Here is a 23,481-nt window from a genome sequence, read left to right as displayed (position 1 = left end):
GGTCCCCTCCTCCCCTCCTCGCAGTCTCCGGCTCCCCCGCTGCCTCGCTCGCTTCTTCCGCTCTCCTTCCTCCTCCTTCCTCCTCCTCCCGTCCTCGCCTCGGACCCCGGCTGCCCGAGTTGCTCTGGGCCCCGCTGGGCGGGACTGTCCGCGGGGCTGGCCTGGGGCCCCCACACACGCCCGCGCACTCTCCCCTCAGCCCCAGCCCGGCACTCCGAGACCTTCTTTTTGCTGCCCTTGAACGCCCCGTCGGGGCTTCCAGTCTTCTCTGCCTGCCCTGAAGGGCTGTATACACTCGCTGCGTCGTCTAGCTTCCTGCCCGGGTCTCTGCGCGTGTCCGGGACCCAGGAATCTAGGCGTCCGAAAGACAAGACCCCTGTCTCGTCTTCCTGCGCTTTTGATCTAGCTGTCAGCTCCCGACCTCACTCCCTCTTTCTCCCCTGGCCACCCCTCCCATCTTTGGGCAACCCAACCTCCTCTACTGGCTGCCCCAGCCTGCCTTCTGCTCCCTCGCCCCATTCATACCCGGGGGACTCCCAGATGGAGCCTGGGCCTCAATGAAGGGCACCGCCATCCAACCTTCCACCCCAAGATCTGACACTCGGGGCTGTCCTTGTTCTCCCTCACCCTCACCATCAGCCCATCACCAAAGCTGGCACATCTTCACCTCCTAAAGCTTTGTTTCTGTTCACTTCTCACTACCACCAAGACCTCCAGGAGGCCCCAGAGTACTCCTGTCTCCTCCCTGAACTGCTGTGAGGGTGTCTTTAAGAGGCCTCTCTTCTTCCTCTCTTGGCAGCCAGAAGGATGCTTAAATCCTCAGTCAGGATCACCTCCATTTCCCTTATCCCTCAAACCTTGGGAGATTCCCATCTTGCTCAGAGTCTTGGTAGAGAGACTAAAAACATAATCCCTTGGTGTCCTCTGCTCCCTGTCTCTCCCACTCACAGACCTTACAGTTTCTTGAACAAACCATGCTCCCTCCCCACTCCAGGGCCTTTGTGCGTGCTGACCCTGCTACCTGGAATGCTCTCGTCCACTTGGTTATCTGATGATCTTCTCTTTACTCTGTGATCATCCCACAGTGTCACTTCCTCAAAGAAGACTTCGATGGCCTCTCCTGCCAGGTAAGAGGAATTCATTCACTCATTTATTGATAGATTGAACAGCAGTGCTAGAAAGATTGCATTTGTAGGATGCAAGGACGCATCAGCTTAATTTGTGGGGAGTGGGTCAACAATGTGTCCAGAGAATCCTGAATAAGATGATTCTTGGTAATAGGTGTCTGGCTGGTTATGGCTGGTTCATGGGTTGCCAGGAGCCTTTGTGGAAGAAAGGACTGAGCGAACGGCTGGGGTGGGGGGAAGGAGACAGTTGGTAGAGAACCAGAGCCTGGTGTTTGGATCTTATTCTAGATCCCCTGGGAAGAGGCCAGGTGAGGGTTAGAACAAGGACAACCTGATATCAATCAGTGTTAATTTGGCTCAAAACTGTAACTCAATAATAAGTAGAAAACAACCCAATTTTTTAAATTGGCTAAAGTTTTGAACAATCCAGCGAAGATATATGAATGTCTAGTAAGTGCTCGAAACTATATTCAATATCATTAGACATCTAGGAATGCAAATTAGAGCCAAAATAAGATATTATTTTACACCTATTAAAATGGCTCATAAAAGGGGACTCCACCATTGAAGTGCTGGGGAAGATGTGGAGCACCTGGAACTCTCCTACAGCCCTGTAGGGGGGTGGAAGTGAGGCCCTCCACTGCGGAAGAGAGCTTGGCAGTTTCTTAAAATGTTAGAGAGAGGCATACCGTGCGACCCAGACATTTTATGCGTAGGTATTTGCCCAAGAGAAGCAAAAGCACATGTCTTTACAAAGACTTGGACCTGAACGTTCACAGCGGCTCTATTTTTAATAGCTCAAACTGCGCACTGCGCAGTGGTTCATTACAGCTCAGAGGATAAGCTAACTGTGGGGCATCCCCAGGCTGAAATACTTCTCAGTAGGAGGAAGAAATAACCCATTGACAGATCCACAATAGGGGTGCATTTTGCGGATAATTATGTTGAATGAAAGAAGCCAGGCTCAAAAGGGTACGTGCTGTGTGATTCCGTTTTTATGAATTTCTAGAACAGGTGAAACTCAGCTATGGTGAGGGAAATCAGATCAGTGGTGACCTGGGGTGGGGGCAGGAGGAAGCTCTCTGGAGTGCTGGCAGTGTTTTTTTTTTATTTTGATGAGGGTGGTAGCTGCCCAGAAACATACGTTTGTCGAAGCACGTCAAACTCTCCACTTAAAATGGTTGCATTTTATTTCAAGGCATCTCTGTCTCACTTTACTGAAAGGGAACTCACGCAAAAAAATATGGTGACTCACTAGGGTGGCTGAGGGGGCCCAGGAAGAGGCAAGGAGAACTGGAGGGGTGCCCCTGCTTGACGCGACTGAGTGCCTATGACCGCTGTCGCTCCTGCCGCAGGCTGGGAGCTCCGTGGGAACCTATTCTGGCCCAGCCCAGAACCCATCCCTCGAATGGTACCGGAAGTGTCTGCTGTGGCATGAAGAAGGGTGGCTCTGTTCCCTTTACATTCCTGCCTAAGGAGTATTTTCTGTTTTCCTACACTGATTTGTTTATTTTATTCTTTGGGTTATAATTAAATACTATCACGCTTCATTTTGTTGGTTAAATTGTTTCATCTTTGGCCTTTATTAGCTCTTGCTGGTGGGCTTCTGGGTACCCATCCCCCATCTCCCCCCCCCCATTTCCTTATTTTCTGACCCTATAAGATGCGTCAGGTTCATTTTGTATTCTCCCCATCCCAGCCCTAGAGTCCAAGTTCCTCCAAGAAACTCTGGTTCTTTTAATGGAGAAGGTATTTAGAAATAAATCCCTAGGGGCAGTGTTAATTTGCAATTCTCTAGTTATGAGTGGATCAAGGGTTTTTTTTTTTTTTTTTTTGCATATGTAACAACCATTTGCATTTGCTTTTCTGAGAACTGACTTTTCACATACTTTGTATGTTTTTCTGTTAATTGTTGGTTTAAAAAAATGGATATATAAGAATGCATATATTCAGGAAATTAGTACTTTTTCTGAAATTTGAGTTATGAATAGTTTTTCTTGGCTTATCATTTGTGTTTTACTTTGCATTTTTGCCATACAGATTTCTCTTTTTAGAACGTGGTGTTTTTCTTCTTAAGCTATGAATGTGGTGACTGACAATAGCAGTTTTTCCCAAGGCTCACTGTCTTTACATTTGTGGGATGTGCCTTTAATGGTCATGTTGTTTAGCTCCTTTGATAAACGTCTAGATTCATTTTGCTAGTATTTTATGGGGGATTTTTGCCTTTATTTTCATAAATACAATTAACCTCTAGTTTTCATTTCATTTCATTTTATTTATTGTGTGTTGTATTTAAGTCTTTCTTGTTTCCTAATGAAGGCATTTAAAGCTCTAAGTTTTTCTCTGAGGACTGCTTAGGACACATCCTTAAAATAATGCTCAGTTTTTAGCCACTTCTAATTTGCTTGTAGTTTCCATTTTAAATTTCCTCTTTAATCCAAGAATAATTTAAAGGGGTATTTAAAATTTTTCGGTTTGGTGAATTTTTGGCTATATGTTGGTGGTGAACATCAAATTTTGTTATTTATTTTATTCAGAGAACAGGTCTGTATGTTCTGCTTTTTGGAATTTGTTGAGATTTTCTTTGTGTCCTGATAGATAGTCAGGGGTTACAAGTGTTCCATGTATGCTTAAGAAGATTGAATATTAATATTCTCTTTTGGTTGGGTACAAAACTTATCCATGTATCCATTATGTATCTTGTTGATTATGTAATTTAAACTCTCTGTATGCTTACCCTTCTTTTTTTTTAAGGTTTATTTCAGAGAGAGAGAGAGAGCGCGCCAGCACAGGAGTTGGGGGAGGGGCAGAGGGGGAGGGAGAGAGACCATCTCCAGCAGCCACCCCGCTGAGCGAGGAGCGGATGCGTGGCTTGATCTTAGAACTCTGAGACCACCACTGAACTGAAACCGAGAGTTCAATGCTCAGCTGACTGCACCACCCAGCCACCTCTATACTTACCCTTCTTTTTCTTGATGTATTGACTTACTGAAACAGGTATATTAAAGCTCCTCACTAAAGTTTTAGATTTATTACTTTTCCTTGGATTTCCTAGGACCCTGGGATCATGACCTGAGCAGAAGACAGACGCTTAATGACTGAGCCACCCAGGCGCCCCTCTATTGCTTTCTTAACTTATCTTTCCTCAGTTTCTCCATCCACAAAATGGCAATAATAATATTACCTAAGCCATATAATTATTGTAAGGATTAAATGAGTTAATATATAAAAATGTCTTAGAACAGTGCCTAGCAAAAGAAAAAAAAAAGAATCATGCCTGGCATATATTAAGTTTGTATTAACTATCATTTTGAGATCTCTCTTGTTCCTAGTGAATGTTTTTAGCTTTGAAGTCTATTTCATTTAATATTAATTTCACCAAACCTACTTTCTTTTTGTTGGTATTTATCTGGGACATCTTGTTTATGCTTTTCTCATATAAGCATTTAGTGCTATAAATATCTAAGTACTATTTTCATTTCATCTTACAAATTTTGATATGTTGTGTTTTCATTTTTGTTCACTTCAAAACATTTTCTAATTTCTCCCAAGACTTTATCTTTGACCTGCAGATTATTTAGCGGTATATTGTTTAATTTTTTAAACATTTGGGGATTTTGCAGTCATCTTTCTGTTATTGATTTCCAGTTTAATTCCATTATGGCCAGAGAATATACTTTGTATGATTTTAATTCTTTTACATTTATGGAGGTTTATTTTATAGTTCAGGATATGGCCCATGTTGGTGAATGCTCTCTGTGTCCTTGAAAACAAAGTGTATTTGTTGAGCAAAGTGTTCCGTAAATGTCAGATCAAGTTGATTATTGGTGGTATTTAGTTCTTTTATATCCTCGGTGATTGTCTGTGTACTTGTTCTATCAATTACTGAGAGAGAAAAGTTGACATCTTCAATAATATGTGTAGATTTGCCCGGTTCTTTCTGGGCTCCATGGTCTCTGATAAGAAATCCTCAGTCATTCAAAGTATTGCATCATTTTTCTTCAGTGCTCTCAATATTTTTTTCTTCATCTTTAGTTTTCAGAAATTGGATTAGGATGTATCTGGGTTTGAAGTTTACTGAATTTCTTGTATCTGTAAATTTATGTCCCTTGCTGATTTGGGGACATTGTCAGCCATCATTTCTTCAAAAAGTTCTTGTGCCCCACTCTTACTCCACTCCTTGTGGGAATCCAGTGACACAAATATTAGACCTTTTGGTATTGTCTCTAAAGTCCCCAAGGCTCTGTTCATTTTTTTCAATCTTATTACTTTCTTTTGTTGAAATTGAATAATTTCTATTGATTGATCTTCAAGTTTACTGACTCCTTCCTCTGCCATTTCCATTCTGCTATTAAGCACATCCAGTGAGATTTGTATTTTGGTTATTGTGTTCAGTTCTAAAATTTCCATATGATTTTTTTTATATCTTATATTTCTTCACTAAGACTTTCTATCTATCTATTTCACTTATTCTTAGAGCGTGGTTACAATATTCTCTTTCAAGTTTTTGTCTAATCATCCACCATTTGTGTTATTCTTGGGTTGTCTATTGACTGTCTTTTCTCTCATAAAATGTTGAGATTTTTCTAGTTTTGAATATAGCAAGTAAATATTGATTGTATCTTGGACATTTTTAATATTATGCTATGAACTCTGGATTTGTTTAATTCCTGTAGAGATAATGGGTTTTTGTTTTGTTTTGTTTTGCTTTTTTGTTTTTTGTTTTTAAGCAGGCGATTAACTGGTTAGATTTGGGCCACAATATCCTACCCACCATTGAACTGTGGCTTCAGTGTAAGTTCAGTTTTCTTTTCTTTTTTTTTAAACAAATTTTAAAAGATTTTATTTATTTGAGAGAGAGAGAGCGTGCACAAGCAGGGCGGGGGGGGGGGCAGAGGGAGAAGCAGACTCCCCACCTAGTAGGGAGCCTGGCGTGTCGCTCGATCCCAGGACTCCAGGACCATGACCTGACCTGAAGGCAGACACTTAACCGACTGAGCCACCCAGGTGCCCCTCAATTCAGTTTTCAAAAACTTTGCAGGGCCATTCTGGGATAAATCCCACTTGGTCATAGTGTATAGTAATTTTGATGTGCTGTTACAGTTGGTTTGCTAATATTTTGTTGAGAATTTTTACATCTATAGTCATAACAAATACTGGTATATAGTTTTCTTTTTTTGTGATATCTTTATCTAGCTAATTATCAAGGTAATGCTGGCCCCATCAAATAAGTTAGGAAGTGTTCCTTTGTCTTCTGTTTTTTGGAAGAGTTTGAGAAGGTTGATATTAATTCTTCTTCTTCTTTTTTTTTTTTTTAAGATTTTATTTATTTATTTGACAGAGATAGAGACAGCCAGTGAGAGAGGGAACACAAGCAGGGGGAGTGGGAGAGGAAGAAGCAGGCTCCCAGCGGAAGAGCCTGACGTGGGGCTCGATCCCAGAACACTGGGATCACGCCCTGAGCCGAAGGCAGACGCCTAACGACTGCACCACCCAGGCGCCCCAATATTAATTCTTCTTTAAATGTTTGGTGGTACTGGACTTTTATTTGTTGGGAGGTGTTTGGTTACTATTTCAATCCTTTGTAGATCTGTTGAGATTTTTTATTTCTTCTTGAGTCAGTTTATGTAATTTGTGTGTTTCTTGTGTGTATGTCCATTTCATCTAATTTTTTGGCATACAACTGTTATAGAATTATCTTGTAATTATTTTTATTTCTCTATCATCAGTAGTAGTGTCTTCACTTTCAATTCTGACTTTAGTCTTTTTTTCCTCTTTGTCATTAGGTAAAGGTTTGTTTATCTTGCTGATATTTTCAAAGAACCAAATTTTGGATTTTTTGATTATTATTTTTATACTCTGTGTTTTATTTATCTCTGCTCTAATCTCTGTTGTTTCCTTTCTTCTAGCTTTGGGTTTAGTTTGGTCTTTTACTGGTTCATCAAGGTGTAAAGTTAGGTTATTGGTTTGAGATCTTTCTTCCTTTTAAGTGTAGGCATTTACACCTGTAAATTTCTCTCTGAGCACTGCCTTTGCTGCATCTCATAAGTTTTAGTATGTTATATTTTAGTTTCATTCATTTCTAAGTATTTTCTAATTTCTTTTTCTGATTTCTTCTGTAACCCATTGGTTGTTCCCACGTATTTGTCAGTTTTCCAGTTTTCCTTCTGTTATTCATTTTTGGCTTCTTTCCATTGTGATCAAAGCAGACACTTTGCATGATTTCAGTGTTTTTAAGTGTATTGAGACTTGGTTTGTGTCCTAACATCTGGGCTATGTTACAGACTGTTTCATATGCATTTATGAAGAACGTGTATTCTGCTGTTGTTGGGGATAGTGTTCAACATACACCTGTTAGGAGTAGATGGTTTATAGTGTTGTTCAAGTCCTGCATATCCTTATTGACATTTTGTCCAGATGTCCTATCCATTGTGGTTGCAGTGCTATTCCGATCTGTGCCGTGTGTGCCTGCGTTTCCAGTCTGAGGCCTGGGTCATGGCACTCCCTGCGGTTTACTTCTCCAGGCCTCTGGTCTGCTGTCTGGGGTGAAATCCATGCATCCACTGCTTGGCGTTGGTCCCAGGAATTCATATACAGCTTGATGGGCTCTTTCTCTTGAGATCTTTCCTTTTCATGGTCTCCTTGACACTTTCAAGTTCTGCAGGGTCCTCTGTCTATAAAGCTTGTTTAGTTTCTCTACTCCGTTTCATACTTCCTGCCACTGTGTCTGATACAGAGAGAAAAAAAACCAAAGGATTTCCTCCATGCTCTTGGGACCGTGGTTCTTCTGGTCAGAGAGGAAGCTTTCTGTATCTTGGAGTTTTGAGTTCCTGCTTGTTCGGCTGCTGCCATTATTGCCGTTGATGCTCTGGTGTTGTCTGGAGGCTGGGGTGGAAGAGAATGGTAAAAACAAAATCCCAGGGAATTATCCCATTCTTCCTCATCTGCAAGGGCTCTGTTCCTTGTTCCTTGGACTAGTGTACTAGTCACCTTGGGCCGCCATAACAAAATACCACAGCCTGGGTGGCCTGAACAACCAGAATTTATTTTCTCACAGTTCTGGAGGCCAGAAGTCCAAGACAGAGGTGCCAACAAATTTGGTTTCTGGTGAGAGCTCTGACCTTTCCTCTGTGCACTTGTATAGAGAATGTAAATGAGCTGTGTGATGTCTTATAAGCACACTAATCCTGTTGGATGAGGGCCCCACCCTTATGACCTCATTTAACCTTAATTTTATTTATATTTATTTATATATATATTTTTAAGTAGGCTTCACACTCAGTGTGGAGCCCAGTGTGGGGCTTGATCTCATGACCCTGAGATCATGAGTTGAAACCAAGAGTTGGTCGCTCAACCAACTGTGCCACCCAGGCGCTCCCCCGGCTTTTTTTAAAAAGATGTATTTGTTTGGGGGGGGCGCAGAGGGAGAGTCAGTCAGTGCAGAGCCCAATGTGGGGCTCAATCTCAGGATCCTGATATCACGACCTGAGCTGAAACCAAGAGTAGGATGCTCGACCACGTGTGTCACCCAGGTGCCCCTGCCTTGTTGTCTTCTAATATCCAGGTAGCCTTTGATGTTTGGTTTTGTTCTCATGTCAGTAATATCTTTGTGCTGTTTCTCTTGCTCTGAAAGCTTTTGGGATTTTCTCTTAATCTTTCAAGTTCCTATATTTTACCAAGCAGTGTGGACTTGATTTTCCATATAACGGTCTATTAGTCAACCCTTTTGTTAAATTTTAAAATCTTTTTAATAATCCCCCCCCCCGACTAAGAACTGTTGTTTATTATCCTCTTCACAGTTTTTGTTTTAGGCACACAGTATCCATCTTTACTCTGAATATACGCGTTAGGGTTTTTCAGAATCTGCATTTTGACCAGATCCATAGGTGATACGTTCCCTACTCCTAGCAGATATTCACCTGATGTAGTTTTGCTCCAAAGTGGCATCTTCCTGAAGTCTCTGGTGACCACAGCCCTGTCCCAGGGTCCCTTTCTCCGCATGACAGGTGGCTGCATCAAGTTATGTTCTGGCCCCAGCCCAGCCCCACTGCACGCCTTCTCTGTCAGGATATGGGGAACCACAGCCTGCTCAGAGAGCCGCCTCCAGGGTTTGAGAAGAGTGGCCACACAAAGAAGTTCAGCAAGGTCTACCCTTTTCCATGAGATTCTGAACACGTTCCTATTTAGCTTACATTTTCTTTTTTTTTTTTTTTAAAGATTTTTTATTTATTTGATGGAGAGAGAGACAGCCAGCGAGAGAGGGAACACAAGCAGGGGGAGTGGGAGAGGAAGAAGCAGGCTCCTAGCAGAGGAGCCTGATGTGGGGCTCAATCCCAGAACTCCAGGATCACACCCTGAGCTGAAGGCAGACGCTTAACGACTGTGCCACCCAGGTGCCCCTAGCTTACATTTTCAGATAAAATTTACATGTGATGAAATACACAGGTGTTAAGTATACAGTTGAATGCTTTGACAAATGTATACACCTGTGTGACCACTTCCCCTAATGAAAATAAAGAACTTTCTCATACCCTCATGCCCCTTTGTAATCAGTCCTCAGACTCCTCTTGAAGCAATCGGTCTGTCCATTTCTTTTGCTATATTTTCCCGTTCTTGGACTTCATAGGAATGGAATCATAGGGTATGTCCTTCTTTTGTGTCTGCCTTCTTTCACTTAATTGATGTGAGAGTCGTCATTTTGAATGTTTTATCATTATTATCCTGTTGTATCAATGTGGTTTTTTTTATTGCTGAGTAGTATTCCATTTTGTGAATGTAGCACAGTTTATCTCCTTTTGAACATTTAAGCTCTTTTTTGCCTTTTGGCTGTTATGAACATTCTAGAACACCATTCCTCTGGGCTCAATACTTAGGAGAGGAATTTTGGGTCACATCATGGGATAGGGTGCACTTTTGAGTTTTTCTCTACAAGATCCCTTCCTCTAGTTCCCACTTTTGGCAGGCTTGTGCCTCATCCTGCCCAGCCTGCACGGGGTGCTGTGGGGGCTACAGAGGGAGTAGTGACTGGAAGCATGGGGGGGCGGCTGTGGCTGGGGCCGTCCAGGCTCAGGCTCTGCCTACTCCCCCACCAAACGCCGGGCTGCAGCCTCTCTCCAGTCTTACTCACTGCTCTGCAGCAGCCGAGTCTGTGGTCTCCCAGCAGACGTGGACCCTGCCACGGGACTCCTCGTGGCACACAGGGCAGAGGCCTGAGTCATTACTATGGTTCCGAAGGCCCAGTTGACCCTCTCAGCCTGCCTCTCACCTTGTTCCTGGCTGGGCTGGGGGGCACCCATTACCCCATATCTCTTCTAGCTCCTCATGGATCAGTTTGGGACCTTGCTTTCGTCTTATAAGGATGACCCTTCTGCCACATGGCTGGTCTGTCCAGTGAGACTGGAGCCCTGACTGAGGCCTGCGGGCGGGAACTGTGGCTCCAGGGCCCAGCTGAACCTGGCTCAGGGCTTATGCTCAGGTCCTCACTGAGGGAGACACTGTAGGGCCCAGAGAGCTGGCTGGAGTCCCCCCAGTTCTTCCTGTGCCCATCCTGCCTGGCCCATATGCCAGCCTGACTCTGGCTTTTGGAGGCCCTGAGCCCTGAGGGGATGAGACCACCTCTTTGCCCTCCTCCCGAGCGCCCCTCACACGAGGACCAATGCTAAACTGAAAAGTAAGAGTAAGAAAGGCCAAGAACCAATTTTTCTCACAGGGACTAGCTGGATGCTTTAAAAAAAAAAAAAAAGGAAAATAGAAATATCAAAATGTTCATTTCGTTTTGGAGTCTCTTGTTTTACTCTGGACCTTTCGGCTGGTCACTGTTGACAGCCGGTGTCACCCACATTGCTGGTCCCTCAAACCTTGTGTGCCCAGTGGCCTGCAGGCACCCCAAGAGGCCCAGCTCTTCTTGCCCACTGCACCAAAATGTCCAGTAACTTTTGTCGAATGAACAAAATAATGTTTACGTCAACTTTAAGCTTTAAAATCCATTTAAAGAGGAATTTCTTTTCCAAGCAAAGGTGGTTATTAGGATGGAAAGGAAAACCATTCTAGAGAGAAAAGACAGACAGTGGACACATATTTTGCAGTAAAACACGCTGTCACTCTGACAGCCAGGATCTCCTTCCTGTCATTTCTTGCCTGCCTTTCCTTTATCCTTGGGCTTTTCTGGTGGTGCCTTTTCCGGCGGCTTTTCTGGTTCCTTTGGCTTTTCACCCTTTTGGTCCTTTCCTGGAGGGGGAATCAGCACATTCCTTTTGACTCTCTTGCCTTTGAAATGTTTTCTTTGAAGGCATATATCGATTAAAGCGAAAAGTCCAGCCACACCGATAAGAATCTGGAAAACAAAGGAACGAACTTTTGCTCTTCATTCCAAAGTTGGCATAGTCTCTCCTTGTTTCTAATTTGTCAGCAGGTGCTGGTTAACACATCCCTTGGTCCCCCCAAACTTCCAGACCAGAGACACTCCGATTTTGCCCCTCCCCCAACCTCAGCCTCCCTATCCAACCCCCCCCCCCCAACCTGGCAGGCATCTGTCTTCTCTTAAAACCCAGCCTGGGTGTGGCCCATTGGTTTGGGGATCAGGGCAGCTCGGAGGAGGAAGCCCTTAGCTCCACTGGCTCCCTGGATAGCCTCTTTATTTAAGTGGCTTCTTCCTTGGAAACATTGGCCAACTTTACTTTTAAACTTTGCGTGGGTCCCAAGATTTTGTGAAAAGAAAAGAAGTCCTTTCCTTAAGTCAGGGGGAAACACCATTCTCCAGAAGAGGTGATTTCTGAGCAAATAAAGTGCCCAACACGGAAGACTCACCACAGCAATGAAGTAGTTCATGGGCATGGTTTGTCGGCTTCTCACAGCCAGGACTACGGCCCCCACAAGGAAGATGAAGGCGAACAGGTCATTGAGAAGGTCCTGAAAGCGTGGGAGATAGGAGAGTCTGTCTCAACCAGAACCAAACCCCCATCAACACCCAACCTGGCATCACTTCCTCCAGAGGGGATGATTTCCAAACTTCTGCCTAATTTTAAAAATACGTAGGTGAAGATAAGTATACCTCAGCTGGGTGGACATGCTGTGGTCCCCAGGGCGGGGCTGTTTATGTGGAGACCCAAAGCTCAGGCTGCTTAACCTCCTTCGTGAGCCCCCTCTGCTGCCATTTCCTTTGAAATCACACATTTAGTGGCTAGTTGTTCCTTTTTTTTTTTTTTTCCCCCTCCAATACTCATTTAAGTAAATGCACAACTATTCAGTTTAATGGTGAGTACAACCCCCCATCATCTTTCTACTCTCGGGGCCAGCTCCCCTCTCTGGATTCAGGGTGGGCTGTGTCGCTGGCAGGAGGCTCTGTTGGATTCTGGCCTCCCCAGTCAGGAGCCTGGCAGCTGGCTCCTCCACCCCTGCCCCCACCCCCCTCCTGCCTTACTTCCTGGACACTCTGCCCTTGGCAAGGCCACACCACTTCCTCCATCATCAGCCTTCCTTCCCATCCTTTCTGGCCTCAATCTTACCCTTGCCCCACACTTGTTTCCCTTACCTACCTGAAAAGGTCCACATGTTTCCAGACTGGGCAGAAGGACTGCTTTCCCTGCAGGTACCACGCACGGCCACTCTCCAGCATAGCCAAGCTTAGAGTTGGCCAAAGTATGGCCACTGCAAGCCAGCTTCCTCCCGCATTACTCGTGGGGTGATGGTAGACCAGATTTTGTGCACCCTCTTAATCCTGTGGGCAGCAGCCAAACTGGCAGCCCTGGACCAGGCCCTCCCTTCCCTTTGGTTTTCGTGATGCCGTTTTTCTGTTAATTGTCCTTCCCCGGCTATTTGTTGCGGGCCTTTTCTTTTCTTTTTCAGGTTTTTGAATTTTAATACATTTCAAATATCCCATCCCCACTCCCACCTCCAGCAGCCACGAACCACTGAGATTGAACAGATGTTAACATCTTGCAATATTTGCTTACATCGCTAAAAAAAAAAAAAAAAGCCAGCAGTAAAACTTTGTGGAGCCACAGTGTCACCATTCTAGCCCTTTCATGACGCTCGCTCAGAGGCAGCCACACACATTGGAGCTAATAGGTACTTTTCCCAAGAGTGTATTCATATTTTCCTCCATATTATATATTCACAAACAGTATATACTGTTTTGTGTTTCACAAATTTAAATAAAAGATATCTTCTAGCATTGGCTTTTTTAAAAAAATATATATTTATTTATTTAGAGAGAGCATGTGCATGCACGGGGTCAGGGGTTGGGGAAGAGGGAAAGAATCTCAAGCAGACTCCATGCTGAGTGCGGAGCCTGGCACGGGGCTTGATCTCACAACCCTGAGATCATGACCTGAGCTGGAATCGAGTTGATTCCTCAACTGACTGAGCTACCCAGGTGCCCCAGCTTTGGTTTTGTGTGTGTGTGTGTGTGTGTGTGTGTGTGTGTGTGTGTAAGATTTTATTTATTTATTTAAGAGAGAGATCATGACCTGAGCTGAAGGCTTTCACTTAATCAACTGAGCCATCCAGGCTCCCAAAATAACTCCAAATTAACCAAAAGATTTAAATGTAAAAAGTGAAACAAGTGCCAGATGAAAATATGGATGAATTTTTTATAACTTGTTTTTCTATTTCTTTTTGAGTCAATTTTATATTTTTTCTAGGAAATTACCTATTATCTAAACTTTCCAATCTATTGGCATAAAAATTCACATTTTCCCTGTAATTTTTAAAAATCTCTTCTTGATCTTTTTTTTTTTTTAAGATTTTATTTATTTATTTGAGAGAGAGAGAGAGCTGGAACACAAGCAGGGGGAGGGGCAAAGGGAGAAGAAGCAGACTTCCCACGGAGCAGGGATCCTGATGCGGGACCCAATCCCGAGAACCCGGGATCATGACCTGAGCTGAAGGCAGATGCTTAACCAACTGAGCCACCCAGGCGCCCTCTTCTTGATCTTTATACTAATATTTTTCTTTGTTCATTCTCTATTTCCCTGCCTTGGGGTCCATCCACTTTATTAGTCTTTTTCAAAGAACTAGATATTTTGTTTTATTAGTCCTCACTATGGATCTTTGTTTCCTATTTCACTAATTTTAGCTCTTATCTTTGGCATTGCCTTCTTCTTAATTCCATTGTTTTGTTTTGTTTTGGTACCTTCTTATAACTATTAATTTTCAGGCTTCTTTTCTAATTATGTAGATTTGAATTTGAATAGTTTAGGGACATTCTACAGACAGTATCTGTGAATACTACATAAATGCTAAATCCTCATATGTTTGGGGAACACACTAGATTTCCCCCCAAACACTTGGAAATTTAGTTAAATTTTACTGATTGATTTCTAATTATAGTACATTGAAATGAGAGAATATGGTCTATATGATATTAGTTACTTGTTATTTATCTACATTTGCTTTGTGGTCTTATTGGGGATAAATTTTTTAAGATTTTATTTGAGAGAGAAAAAAACAGAAGGAGCAGGAGAAGCAGACTCCCCACTAAGCAGAGAGCCCAATGCAGGGCTTGATCCCAGGACCCTGCGATGATGACCTGAGTCGAAGGCAGACAGCCAACCAACTGAGCCATCCAGGTGCCTTGAGGATAATTTTTTTTTTTGAAGATTTATTTACTTATTTGAGAGAGAGAGCATGAGCAGGGGAAGGGGCAGAGGGAGAACAAGAGGGAGAGAATCTCAGAGACTCCCCGCTGAGTGTGGAACCCAACATGGGGCTCGATCCTAGGAGCCTGAGATCACAACCCGAGCCAAAATCAAGAGTCGGTCATTTAACCTACTGAGTTACCCAGGTGCCCCAAGGGTAATTTTTATGATTGTTCCAAGTGTACTTGAAAAGAATATATAACCTGTTCTGTTGAGTGTATGGTTCCATATGTTCAATAATGTCATCGGATCAAGCTATCAATTGCTGAAGGAGGCATGTTAAAATCTACCACTGTGGTTGCTGTTTGCCAATTCTTCCTTATAAGTAAGTTCCTTTTTGTTTTTTTATATTTTCGGGCTATCTTGTTAGGTGCATACAAGTTCAAAATTATTATACGTGGTGATCTTTATAAACTTAAAAAACACATAAAATTGGCTTAATCTGGTATTAAAACTATGCCAGTTTTCTTTTAGTTAGTATTTTCATTATTTTTTCCATCTCTTATAGCTGGATTTAAAAAAATCTATTCTTAGAGTCCTCTGTCTTTTAAGTGAAGACTATAGTCCATTTATATTTGTCACCATGTCTGACATATTGGGATTTATTTCTACCATTTTATTTTATTTTTTCTATTTAACATATACCACATGTCCTCCCCTCCCCTTTTCCCTTCTATTGAATTAACTCTATTCTCTTTTCATGCTTTCCCCTCAATAGGTTCGATGTTATATACCTGAGAATTCTATTCTTTAGCAGAATACAGAATTATGTCCAAATATGTTAGTGTTAACATTATTACCAAATGTCCTTCCAAATCAGTGACTTTTCGCTGTTATCATACACCACTACTGTGGTCTTAACATGTTACTGTGTTCCTGCCACTAGTGTTCTCTCCCCACCTCCCCAAACTATTAATATATTTTTTAAAACCCTAGTTCTGTCTTAATGTTTATTTAGGTCAATCCACACACTCATTAGGCTCTTTGCTTACTGTTCCATTTTTACATGGTGTACATTTCTTTTTGGTTTAATTTCCTTCTTCCTGAGGTACATCTTCTAGGAGTTCTTTCAGTGAGAGAGAAAAGAAATTGTTTCATTCGTTGTTTAAAAACTTCTTCATTTTACTCTTGTGCCACCTCACCCCTTTAAAGAAATTATTCCAGTGTTTTCTGGTCACTGTCACTGCTGTTGAAATATATGAAGTTAAGTCTAGTAGTTTGAGGGGTTTTGTTGTTGTTGTTTTTTAAGATAAGTTGTCTTTTCTCTTGGTTTGATTTTGAGTTTTCCTTTGTTTCTGGTGATCAGTGGTGACTCTATGACATGCCTATGTGTGGTTTTGTGTTTATTTATTTTTCTTGGTACACCTTTGAGAATTCACGTCTTTCATTAAATCTGATGTTGGTATGGCCACCTCAGCTCTTTTTTGGTCACTATTTATGTGGAGTACCTTTTCCCATTTTCACTTTCAACCTATTTGTATCTTTGGACTAAAGTGAGTCTCTTATGTTCATATTGTATCATTTTAAAATGGATCATTTAAAAAATCCATTCTGATATCTCTGCCTTAATTAGAGATTTAATCCATGTGCATTTAAAGTAATTACTGATAAGGACTTATTTCTATCATTTTGATCTTTGTTTTTTGTATATCATACCTTTTTGTTCCTCAATTCCTCCATTATTACCTTCTTTTCTGTTTAATTTTTTGTAATGTACCAATTTCATTCCCTTCTCATTTCTTTTTCTATACATTAGTTAATTTCCTAGCGGTTACCTTGGGGTTACAATTAATATCTTAAATTATAAATTTTTGAATTTATAATTGATACCAATTAGAAATTGGTTTGAATTGATACCAACTCAGCCTCAGTAGTACACAAAAACTCTTACTGTTATCATCACAAATTATATCTTTACATACAGTCCCATTAACACATTTATAATTATTGCTTTATGCATTCATCTTTTAAATCATATCAGGAAAAAAAGAGGTTACAAACCTAACCTACAATAATACTGGCTTTTATATTTACCTATGTAGTTACCTTTACCGGTATTCTTTATTCTTTTATGGCTTCAAGTTACTGTCTAGTGTCCTCTCATTTAAGCCTGAAGAACTCTCTTTAGCATTTCTTATAGGGCGAGTCTACTAGCAACAGATTCCCTCAACTTGTTTTATCTAGGAATGTCTTAATTTCTCCTTCATTTTTGAATGATAATTTTTAAAAAATATTTATTTGAGAGAGAGCACATGTGCAAGCATGGGGAGGGGCAGAGGGACAGGGAGAGAGAGAGAGAGAGACAGAAAGAAGCATGCTCCGCACTGAGTGTGGAGCCCAATGTGGGGCTCAGTCTCATGATCCTGAGGTCATGACCTGAGCCGAAATCAAGAGTTGGGTGCTCAACTGACTGAGCAACCCAGGTGCCTCTTGAATGCTACTTTTTTAAAAAAATATTTTTTATTTATTCATTTGAAAGGGACAGAGAGAGAGAGTGAGAGCACAAGCAGGGGGGAGGGTCAGAAGGAGAGGGAGAAGCAGACTCCCCACTGAGCAGGGTGCCTGATGTGGGGCTGGATTCCAGGACCCTGTGATCATGACCTGAGCTGAAAGCAGATGCTTAACCAACTGAGCCACCCAGGTGCCCCTTGAATGGTAATTTTTGAAGGATAACTTCCATTTTGAAGGGTAGTGTATTTATTTCCTGGAGTTGCTGTAACACAGTACCATCAACTAAGTGGCTTAGAACAACATAAATTAAAAACAACAACAACAACAACTAAAAAAAAAAAAGAACAACACAAATTTATGACTTTATTGTCTCATGGTTCTGGAGGCCAGAAGTCTGAAGTCAAGGTGCTGGCAGGGTCATGCTCCCCTGAAGGTGCTAGGAAATGATCTGTTCTGGCCTCTCTTCTAACTTCTGGTAACTTTAAGTATTCCTTGGCTTGTTTCACCTTCCTTTTTTCTTCCTGTGTCTTCTCATATCACCTTCCCTCTGAACATGTCTGTCTCTGTGTCCAAAGCTCTCCTTTTTATAAAGATACTAGTCATACTGGGTTAGAACCCACTGTAATGACCTCATCTTAACGAGATCATCTGCAAAGGCCCTTATCTCCAAATAAGCTTATGTTCACAGGTACTAGGTGTTAAGACTTCAACATATTTTTAGGGGACACAATTCAAGTCATAACAGATAGCAAATTTGAAAGATAGAACTCTTGGTTTACAGGGTTTTGTTTTGTTTTCTTTCTTTCAGGACTTTAAGTACATCATTCCACTGCCTCAGGGCTCCATGGTTTCTGATGAAAAATTGGCTGTTAATCTTATTAAAGATGCCCTGTAGGAAATTAGTTGCTTCTCTCTTGTGACTTTCAAGAGTTTGTCTTTGTCTTTGGACAGTTTGATTATCCTACTTGGTCCTTTTTGGATGTGTAGATTTGTATCTTTTATCAAATTTGGAAAGTTTTTGACCGTTTCTTCAAATATTCCTTCTTCCCCTTTCTCTCTCTCTTCTTTTTGGGATTCAGCATATGTTAGTATACTTTGGTGCATAGGTCTCATCAGTTTTCTTCATTCTTTTTTTCTTTCTCTTCCTCAGACTGGATAATCTCAATTGACCTATCTTCAAGTTCATGGATTCATTCTTCTGCCTGCTCAAATCCACTGTTAAACCAATCTGGTCAGTTTTTCATTTCAGTTATATTCTTTCAGCTCCAGAATTTCTTTTTTGCTCCTTTTAATAATTTCTCTTTACTGACATTTTCTACTTGTTCATGAATTGTTCTCCTGGTTTTAGTTTTTTAAGCATTTTAAGAACAGATTTAAGCTCTTTGTCTACTAAATCTGATATCTGGGCTTTCTCAGAGACAGTCTCTATTAATTTTTTCCCCCATGAATGGGACAGACTTTCTTATTTCCTTGCATGCTTTATAATTCTGGGCATTTTGAATATTATAACGTAGTTACTCTGTAAACCATATTCTTCTCCTTCCCCAGGATTTGTTGTTGCTGATTGTTGTGAGGTGTAGACAATTGTATGTTTAATGACTTTTTTCTAAAAAAAAGACTGTATTCTTCCAGTGCTGCCACTGAAGTCCCTGTTTCACTAGTTTAATGGTCAGGTAGTGATTTGAAAGAGATTTCCTTAAATATCTGGAAACAAACAAAAATTCTCTACCAGTCTTTGCAAGTCGGTTTTTTGTTGAGGCACTCCTTCAACACTTGTCCCGGCTGTTTAGAACTCTGTTCTCACTTGCTGCTTGTGCAGAGCCTAAAGGTAGCAAGGGGCAAAAGCTTAGGGTCTTTTGAGAGCACGTGTCCAGCCCTCAGCATGTGTGTGGACTTCTGGATTCCCTGGTATGTGTGGTAGGTTTTCAAAGCTCTTATTCCGCACTGAATCTCCTTCCTGAGCCTCTTCCTTTCCAAACTTCTGGTCCATTGCTTGCCTCATTTGATTTCCCTTGCCTCAGATGGTTATAGTTAGTAGATATGCCTTTAAATGCTTTTGACAAATGCTATCCAGGGGGCTGTTTCAGCCCTGAAAAAGCTTTGTGGCAGGTGAAACAAAGTCAAGTTCCTGGGCCCATCCCTCAAGGAGCCACCAGACAGGTAAAAACACACCACCATAATTTTTTTTGAGAACAAGGTCTGTATTGTTCCCTCTGCCACCAGTGAAGAATGTGACCAGGAAAGTGGGCTACTGTCTTCATGGCAATGGACAAGCTAGGATGTGAGGGTTGGTGGGTAGATACATTAAAATGCCACAAGACTCTCTTAGCAAATTCAACAGCTTCTTTCTTCATTAAGCATTTCCCTGGTTGTTGTAAGTTTTTTTTTTTTTTTTTAAGATTTTTATTTATTTGAGAGAGAGTAAGAGAGAGAGAGCACAAGCTGGAGGAGAGGCAGAGGGAGAGGGAGAAGCAGGCTCCCCACTGAGCAAGGAGCCCCATGCAGGGCTCGATCCCAGGACCCTGGGATCATGACCCAAGCTGGAGGCAGACACTTAACCAACTGAGCCACCCAGGCACCCCGTGTTTTAAGTTTTTTAAAAAGGTTTATTTATTTGAGAGAGAGTGAATGGGGTGGAGGGGGAGAGGGAGAGAGAAAGTCAAGCAGGCTCCATGCCCAGCATGGAGCCTGACATGGGACTCAATCTCACAACCCTGAGATCACGACCTGAGCTGAAACCAAGAGTTGGACGCTAAACCAACTAAGCCACCCAGGCACCCCATAAGCTTTTTAAAATTAGAATCCAGAGCTCTGAAAAGGTTGATTCTGACAGTTTTTGACAGTGTTGTTTTAGTGGAGAGACAGAGTTTTGGCGTTCCCAATTCTGCCATTTTTAGTGATGTCACTCATTAAGTCTGGAGAGTTCTCAGTCATTTTCACTTTGAGTATTTCCCCTCTTCCATTCTTTTGAGTCTCTTCTTCTGGAATTCCTATTAGGCTTATGATGGATTTTCTCATTCCATTTTCTCCATCTCAGCTTCTCTCATATTTTCTCTCTTTATCTCTCAGTGCCATATTCTGGGTAATTTCCCCACACCATTTGGCTTGCTAATTCTCCAGCGTTGTCTGGTATGCTTTATAACCCACTTATTGACATTTCAATAACTGTATGCTTAATTCTAGATATTTATATTTTTTAAAAAATCTTTTTATTCTGCCCTCAGAATAAAAAGTGCCTTATTGTGTTCTTAGGACTCTGTTTATATCTTTAATTATTTTAAGTATATTTCTTATTATTTTCAGACAGCTCTTCTAGTAATCACATATTCTCAGGGTTCTGATCCTCCCATTTGCTGTGTTTGCTGATTCTCAATTCTTGGACATGGGCATTTTAAAATCAGGTGTTTTGTAGTTTTGAACTGTAAGTTTGTTTTGACAAGCCTTCCTCCCACCCCCACCCGTCCTGTGAGAATCTCTTTATGCTTTGATTGTGACTTTGCATTTGTTTCTGTCAGGAGTCCCAAGGACATCATCAGAACATCACTAAATTAGGAACAGTTTTTTATGCTAACTCCCAGGCACAAGTTTTCTAGGCTGCATGAAGGTTTCTAGGATGAAAGTAGTAAAAATTCAAACCAAATCTGTACAAATTTCAGGCCCAAGATTTCTCTTTCTCAAGGTGGTCTTTTTCTATTTGTTTCTTTTTTTTTCCAATCAGAGCTCAGACAGAGGTGAACATGGCTTCTTGTTCCTTTGTGTGGGTGGAAGGTGTCTTCTCTGCCTATCTTTTCCCTGTCTTTGCAGGGTGCTGGCTTATGCAGGGGTCTCAGTTCTACATCTCCATTTTGCTTGGGACCAAGGCCTCACCTCCTCTAACTGAAGAGCAGGAAAATCTCCACTCCTGCTTCCTGGGGCAGGACTTCATGGGCTGTTCCCACCCACCCTTCAGCAGCTTATTGCTCACCGTTCCTGTTTTTCATTTCTGGCACTTGGGTGTTTCGTTTTTTTCCCTGCCGGCCCAGCCATTCGGCTACGGCAGCTGTGTTTATGTTCTCCCTAGTAGTTTCAGGTAGATGCATGCAGTAGGAGGATTTTCAAGGTTTATTGATTTTTCATTTTGCTGGAACTAAAAGTATCCTCTTGAGTTCCTTGGCTGGGAACTTGCCCTCTGGCTGTCCCTTTACTTTGTCCTCTGCTTAGCCCTCTCCCAAGAGTCTTATCTGGTCCTCCTCTCCTTTCTACCTATATTGGGGGTCCTCCCCTATACTGCTGAGACCTATGAATCCCTGGGCCCCAATCATTTTTTATGAGGAAGCAGAACAAAGTGCAGTTAGGGACTCAGAATCTACTGACAAAGCTAGATTTGAATCCTTTTTCTGCCACTTATTAGCTGAAGTACCTGGGGGTACATCATTTGGCCATTCTGAGACCACTTCATATGTAAAGTGAGTGAAACCCTGAGTTTAGTGCCCTGGAGGCACCCTGTGAATGTGCAGTGAGACGGGAGTTCAGAAGTTCGGTGGGTGTGCTCTGTGATTACACAGGTGATGGCCAGGGATTCAGGTCGCTGAGTCCTCAGGCACAGCATCAAGCATTTTGCATTTATTTCTCAGGCACAATCCCATGAGAGGTGATTACTGTCCTTATGTTACAGGTGAAGGAAACAGAGGCCACAAGTGGTCGGGTAACTTGCCCAGCTCCCGTTCCAATGGATGACTGCTTTGGGCTTAACATTCTGCTGGGCTTAACATCCTTTTTTTTTTTTTTTTTTTTTAAGAGAGAGAGTGAGAGAGCGAGAGAGTGAGAACATGTGCATGGAGGAAGGGCAGAGGGAGAAGGAGAGAGAGAATCTTAAGCAGGTTCCATGCCCAGTGCAGAGCGCTACAGAGGCTTGATCTCACAACCCTGAGGTCATGACCTGAGCCAAAATCAAGAGTCAGATGTTTAACCAACTGAGCCACCCAGATGCCCCTATGCTTAACATCCTTTACAGGGATGGTCACTGGAGATCTTAGACTGCTGTAGAAGGGATTTCTTTAAAATTTTCATTTTATTTTACTGATTTGTTGGAAGATTGGTTTTCTTCTTTGAATTCTGGGGATGGGGTACCTTCTGGGGTGATCTCCCCACTCAAGTGTGAGCTGGCACAAAAGTGGGAGGAACAGCCAGTTGCTACACCTCCCCTGCTCCCATGGACAGCAAAGCCTCAGGAAAGCAAAGACCTCTTCCTTTGACCACCAGATGGACCACCAAAGAGGCCCACTCCCCCAATCCCCAAACTGGGCTCTTTGAGAGCCTTTTCTCCCTAACTTCGGCTGTGGCTACCCTGTCCTCACTGGAGGTGCTGAGCCCGTGCCCTGGGCACAAATGTGGAAGGGGGCGCCTGTCTCTCTGTTCAGTTACTTTCAGGTACCAAGACATACGCGTGAATGCACCCCAGTCTCAGGCACCCCCCACCTCGTCCCACTTACAGAAATGGGCCACAGGATGAAGGGCATGTATCTGTTGATGGCGAAGGTGTAGATAATGAAGAAGAAGCAGAAGACGGACAACTCCATGGTGATGATGAGGGTCAGGAGAGGGTGCACTGTGGTCCCCGTGAACATGATCATTGCAGCTATTAGGCAGCCCTGCTGGGAGACACGCACCTGAGCTACGGCGGAGGGCTCGCACTGGCCCTACAGCCCTTCTCGAGCCCCTCTGGAGCCTGCTCCTGCTCCCTCTTCCCATCGTTGGACCCCCTGCCCAGGGGTACCAGACCAACTTACGAAGCTCAGGATCTTGACCTCGGCGTGCCCCATAACCCAGAACTCTCTATTGCTGTCCTTGAGTTCCCACTTGTAGCGGCGACACCCCTTCCTCGTGCCCACTTCATTCTTGGGCTGCACGGACTTTTCCTTTTTCTTGGGCTCCTGGTCTTTCTTGTCTTCCGGTTTGGTGTCCGGCGGGGGAGGGGGAGGGGGCGGGGGCGCCGCTGCGGGCGCCGGGGCTGCCGGTTTGCCCTTTTTGCCTTTGTCAGCCATTTTGCGTGGGAGTTCTTAACTTCTCACCGCCTGCCCGATCTCTCCTGCTGTCCCCGGACAGGCCTGGCCTCTGAGCGAGCCTGCTGCCCACCGACCGACCCGCTCAGAGATCCCGCTCAGCCAACCGCCAGGACCGGCCAACGCCTGGCGCTCCCCCGCGCGCCGCCGCACCTGGCTCCGGGCCGCCCCGTCACACCGCGAGGACCTCAATGGGTGCCGGGCCGGCCGCCTCCAGGGCCGCCC

General features: G+C 43.0%; 1 protein-coding gene and 1 long non-coding RNA gene across 3 annotated transcripts in view; one reads left to right on the top strand and one right to left on the bottom strand.

Annotated features, from left to right (window-relative positions):
• The first annotated feature begins 344 nt into the window (after window positions 1–344).
• LOC121103423 lies at window positions 345–2,686 on the top strand. Its single transcript, XR_005835606.1, has 2 exons — window positions 345–1,127; window positions 2,386–2,686. It is a non-coding gene; the product is annotated as an uncharacterized LOC121103423 (long non-coding RNA).
• Window positions 2,687–11,100: 8,414 nt separating this feature from the next.
• The window catches only part of CMTM2 (CKLF like MARVEL transmembrane domain containing 2), a 13,407-nt gene continuing 1,026 nt past the window's right edge, over window positions 11,101–23,481 (bottom strand). The window contains exons 1-4 of one of the 2 annotated variants that reach the window (XM_008702524.2): window positions 22,984–23,465; window positions 22,687–22,845; window positions 11,934–12,035; window positions 11,101–11,460 (exon numbers count right to left, since the gene is read on the bottom strand). In XM_008702524.2, coding sequence (XP_008700746.2) covers window positions 11,254–11,460; window positions 11,934–12,035; window positions 22,687–22,845; window positions 22,984–23,238 — 723 coding nt within the window. In that variant the 5' untranslated portion in view covers window positions 23,239–23,465 and the 3' untranslated portion in view covers window positions 11,101–11,253. Of the gene's footprint in view, window positions 11,461–11,933; window positions 12,036–22,686; window positions 22,846–22,983; window positions 23,466–23,481 lie in introns of those variants that run through there. The other variant, XM_040633400.1, reaches the window with a different exon arrangement.

The sequence above is a fragment of the Ursus maritimus genome, unplaced genomic scaffold, assembly GCF_017311325.1.
Source record: "Ursus maritimus isolate PB19 unplaced genomic scaffold, ASM1731132v1 scaffold_19, whole genome shotgun sequence".
In the NCBI taxonomy this organism is placed as follows: domain Eukaryota; kingdom Metazoa; phylum Chordata; class Mammalia; order Carnivora; family Ursidae; genus Ursus; species Ursus maritimus.
The sequence above is the reverse complement of the archived record's forward strand: the minus strand, read 5'-3'. Positions and strand labels throughout refer to the sequence as shown.